The 5,000-nt window shown below is 46.6% G+C and overlaps 1 protein-coding gene across 2 annotated transcripts in view; it reads left to right on the top strand.

Annotated features, from left to right (window-relative positions):
* tln1 (talin 1) overlaps window positions 1–5,000 on the top strand; it is a 114,939-nt gene that overhangs the window by 56,709 nt on the left and 53,230 nt on the right. For both annotated transcript variants that reach the window (XM_080842175.1, XM_080842174.1), the window contains exons 18-20: window positions 670–768; window positions 4,122–4,289; window positions 4,696–4,990. In XM_080842175.1, the coding sequence (XP_080698301.1) occupies window positions 670–768; window positions 4,122–4,289; window positions 4,696–4,990 (562 nt within the window). The remainder of the gene's footprint in view (window positions 1–669; window positions 769–4,121; window positions 4,290–4,695; window positions 4,991–5,000) is intronic.

The raw sequence follows: 5,000 nt of genomic DNA, 5'->3' as shown, positions 1-5,000 counted from the left end.
TAGACTAAGGAGGGCTACGCCACAGGGTATCAGATGGTGCACACAGTGTGGTTGAAGCGCCTGTCAGCGGGGTACTGTGTGTGCACCCCTCGAGGGCCCCTGAGACAGCGCTGTTCTGGAGGTTTTCACACACTTCAGAAATGTGAGCGTCCAGAGCAGTTATAGAAGAACATCACCGTACCTGAACGTCATCGCTAAAGAATTCAATAAGAATTTTTAAAAAAATACCGCAGTGCAGGCCTCTCTAGTTGCCGTGGCGATGTTGGGGGTCATTCTGTGCCTGAACTCGGAGGATGCCAAACCACAATGAAACCCACAGCCCACTGGCCCTGACGAAATAATGGGAAATTCTGACTGAGCTTGACAGTTTGGACTAAGCTTGGCTGAGGGTCCAAAACTGGTGCTGTTGATGAAATGGTTATCAGTGATTTCATTTGGAAGTCCTGTCCTTGAAGGCAGGTCAAACATGGGTTGTTTTTTTTGATTGTTGTCAAACATGGGTTGGTCTGTTGGAGTTTTGTTGATTGTTGACAAACATGTGTTGGTCTGTAGTTTTTTTTATTGTTGTCAAACATGGGTTGGTCTGTTGGAGTTTTGTTGATTGTTGACAAGCATGTGTTGGTCTGTAGTTTTGTTGATTGTTGATTGTTTGTGTTTTTGTCCCATCAGCCCCGCCAGATCCTCCTGCAGGCGGCTGGGAACGTGGGCCAGTGCAGCGGGGAGCTGCTGCAGCACATCGGAGAGAGCGACACGGACCCACGCTTCCAGGTGGATCTCACACACACACACACACCTCTCTAAGTTTGACACTGGTTATATATGACTTACTGTTTTCTCTCTTGATTCATTCGTTGATAAATATACTTTGACGAAAATATTACATATACTTTGATGAAAATATTACAATATCCCTTAGGTGTGTAATGTAATGAGTTTAGGAGGACTCAACATGGTGTGTGAGTGTGAGTGTGAGTGTGAGTGTGAGTGTGAGTGTGAGTGTGAGTGTGAGTGTGTGTGACTATATAGTTGTAGGTTGAGATGAGAAAGGCATGTTATGTTACCATAACCCCGACCTCTCTCCCCTGTGGCTGTGGCACCCAGTGTCTAGGTAACGGATCTTTCAGGGGGTCCAGGCGCACGACCCTCAGTAGTGGTCAAATGCTGGTAACAAAAATAAACAAACAAAAAAAAAAAAAAGTCAGAGAACCGCAAATTTCTCTGAATTGAAGATCATACTAATGCCTCTAAGATCAATTACAGCAAATTCTCTTTAGGTACACACATCATGCTCCTTTGCTCTTTTCCTGTGTTTATGTGCAAAACGCTGAACCTTTCCTGTAACTTTTAATCTATGCCTAATAAAGATGGTATAAGGATTGTAATTAATCTATGCCTAATACAGATGGTATAAAGATTGTAATTAATCTATGCCTAATTAACATGGTATAAGGATTGTAATTAATCTATGCCTAATTAAGATGGTTTACGGATTGGAATTACTTGCAATTAAGCTTTGCACCTAAACAACTTCTCAGGAATTGGAGCACTTGGGCATTCCTCTTGTAATTTGGGAGTAACCGTGGGTAAATCACCGCGCCGACTGTGTCCTAGTAACTCTCCAGCCTCTGGGCCTCCTGATGGCCACTCCTGAGGCCTGGATCGTAGTCGGGTCTCTCTGGGATGTTTACACACACACACACACACACACACACACACACACACACACACACACACACACACACACACACACACACTCACACCTGATTGGCACTACTGAGGCCTCGACGTAGTCGGATCTCTCTGGGATGTTTACTCTCGTACTGTACATCCACAGGTACTCGCTATCCCCAAGAGAGGCAAGAGAAAAAAGGTTTAATGATTAATGTGCTCCTTGCCACAGAATGGAAACATTTTGCCTTGCTGATTTGGAAAAGATTGGAAGTTCAAAACAGCCTGATTTGGGTTTATTTCATCAGACAGTTGTGCCTGTGGATGTTCAAAGAATGATTATTAGGGTCCCTTAATTAAAAGTGAGTTAATTCAACACATGGTGCAAGACTTCAAAGAACTCACATTTGTAATAATGTATTAATCTGACACTAGACTCCTGAGACATATAAAAACAAATATGGCCTCTTTTGGCCTCCGTAGTGGAACACTGAAGTTAATGGGCCACTGGAGAGAGAGGGAGAAAAAGATGGCCTCAGGGTAAGAGACGCTGGCCCAGCTCCAGAGCGAGTCTTATTGGACGACTGAGCACATCTCAAAAGAACATCTCCTGCAGGCATGAAACGGCTGCTAACCTTCCTCTCTCTCTCGCGCTGGAATGTGGTCGAACCGCAGCGAACGTGAATTATGTAACACTTCTGTGGGCCATTCGACCCGCCCGTTCTCACACACTCTTTGCTTATGAGCGGCGGGGAGCTAGCAGCGGGGGTGCTAGCAGCGGGGGTGCTATCTGTAGTAGCGGGGCGCACAGCCTGCTGAAGGCCCCCCACTTAACTGGCATGCCAAGAATCCCAGGAATTGAGACCGCAAGGGGGGGGCAGTTAATTTGTGCGGTGCTGTTAATCAGAGTTGTGTATCTTTTATCGACCCCTTCAGTTAGCTGCACTTATTTGACATACTGGCTGTGTATTGGACAGCAGACTCATTAACATACTGGCTGTGTATTGGACAGCAAACTCATTAGCATACTGGCTGTGTATTGGACAGCAAACTCATTAACATACTGACTGTGTATTGGACAGCAGACTCATTAACATACTGGCTGTGTATTGGACAGCAGACTCATTAACATACTGGCTGTGTACTGCCCAGCAGACTCATTAGCATACTGGCTATGTATTGGACAGCAGACTCATTAACATACTGGCTGTGTATTGGACTGCAGACTAATTAACATACTGGCTGTGTATTGGACAGCAGACTCATTAACATACTGGCTGTGTATTGGACAGCATACTCATTAACATACTGGCTGTGTACTGCACAGCAGACTCATTAGCATACTGGCTATGTATTGGACAGCAGACTCATTAACATACTGGCTGTGTATTGGACTGCAGACTCATTAACATACTGGCTGTGATTGGACATCAGATTAATTCACATACTGGCTCATTAACATACTGGCTGTGTACTGGAGACAGCAGACTCACGTTATGTTCTCAATATGGCCTCTGGGAAAGAACGACTACAGTGGAACACGTCAGTGTGAACAGACAAAATAGTGCCGGGAGTGTTGAAGCTACGCTACACATAGACTACACTAGTCAGCGCCATGAGTCATTATCCTCACACCAGAAGTCACCCAGATATCAGATTCCCTCGTCCTGCCTCCTTATCCTGCGTGCCTCACATCCCACGGGGCGTTTGAAATAGGCCCTAGTGCCCCAAGGGTTAGGGTTAGTGCGCCGTGGAAGTGCTGGGAAACGATGATGGTGGTACATGACTCCATTTCCCAGCTAGAGCCAAAAGCTAAAGGTGACGATGCACATCCACAGATAAATGAAAACTCCTGCAGACTGGTCCTGTTTCACTCCTGTTTCACTGGTCTGTAATCAATAACCGTTCCATGGGTTTGTCAGTATAATAACCTCTGCCTAGTGACTTCAGGAATCAATAGGCCAATTGCAAATGATGCTTCATTCATTATTAATGCACTTCAATCATAATTATTTGTAGAATTGAATCCTATGAATCCACACCATAATTGAAATGTGTAATCCACTCGGCACGCCAACAACAGAAATGAATAATTCAATGGGGCCAATCTTTCTTCATCCTCTCCTTCACCTTACCTGTTCTTAAAGTGCTGTTGCATCAGCAGCAGTGTGTAGGTGTGCTAACTGATGTGTAGATGTGCGATATCCTAGTTTTTATGTTTTATTTTTTATGTCTATTTTTAAGTATTTGCTGTAAAGCACTTTGAGCTGCATTCTTTTGCATGAAGGTGCTTTTAAAATATAAGTTATAAGCTATAAGATATAAGCTATAAGCTATAAAAATATAAGTTATAAAAATATAAGTTATAATTATTATTATTATTATTATGAAGTGTTGTGCTGCATGTGTTGACGGCTGCTCTGTGGCGCCGCCCCGGTGTTTCCCCCCGGCAGGACATGCTGATGCATCTGGCCAAGGCTGTGGCTAACGCTGCCGCCGCGCTGGTGCTGAAGGCCAAGAACGTGGCCCAGAAGACCGAGGACTCCGCCCAACAGAACCGGGTCATCGCCGCTGCCACGCAGTGTGCCCTGTCCACCTCACAGCTGGTGGCCTGCACCCGGGTAAGAACCAGCACTCACACACACACACACACACACACACACACACACACACACACACACACACACACACACACACACACACACACACACACACACACTCACACTCACACTCACACACACGCTCACACACACACTCACGCAGTGGGCCCTGTTCACCTCACAACTGGTGGCTTGCACCCGGGTAAGAACCAACACACACACACACACACACACAGATGTTTTTCAGTGACCCAAACTGTTTATTGAACCAGTAGTTGTTTGAGTTTCCCAAAAAGTCTGATACGAATTTTAAGTTAAATTCTCATCAAGTCACACACACACACACACACACTCACACACTCATACACTAAAATGTCTGCCCTCCTCCCCTCTCTCTCTCCTCCTCCTCCTCCTCCTCCTCCTCCAGGTGGTTGCTCCCACCATCAGCTCCCCGGTGTGCCAGGAGCAGCTGATCGAGGCGAGTAAGCTGGTGGCCAAGTCTGTGGAGGGTTGTGTGGAGGCCTCTCAGGGCGCCACCGCGGACGAGCATCTCCTCAAGCAGGTGGGCGCCGCGGCGACCGGTGTCTCCCACGCGCTCAACGAGCTGCTGCAGCACATCAAGCAGTACGCCAGCGGCGGCCAGCCCATCGGTCGTCACGGCGAGGCCACCGACCGCATCCTGGACGTCACCGAGAACATCTTCAGCTCCATGGGAGACGCAGGTACCTCGCT

Source organism: Sprattus sprattus, assembly GCF_963457725.1.
Source record: "Sprattus sprattus genome assembly, chromosome: 7".
NCBI lineage: Eukaryota > Metazoa > Chordata > Actinopteri > Clupeiformes > Clupeidae > Sprattus > Sprattus sprattus.
This window is presented reverse-complemented; position numbering and strand designations above follow the sequence as displayed.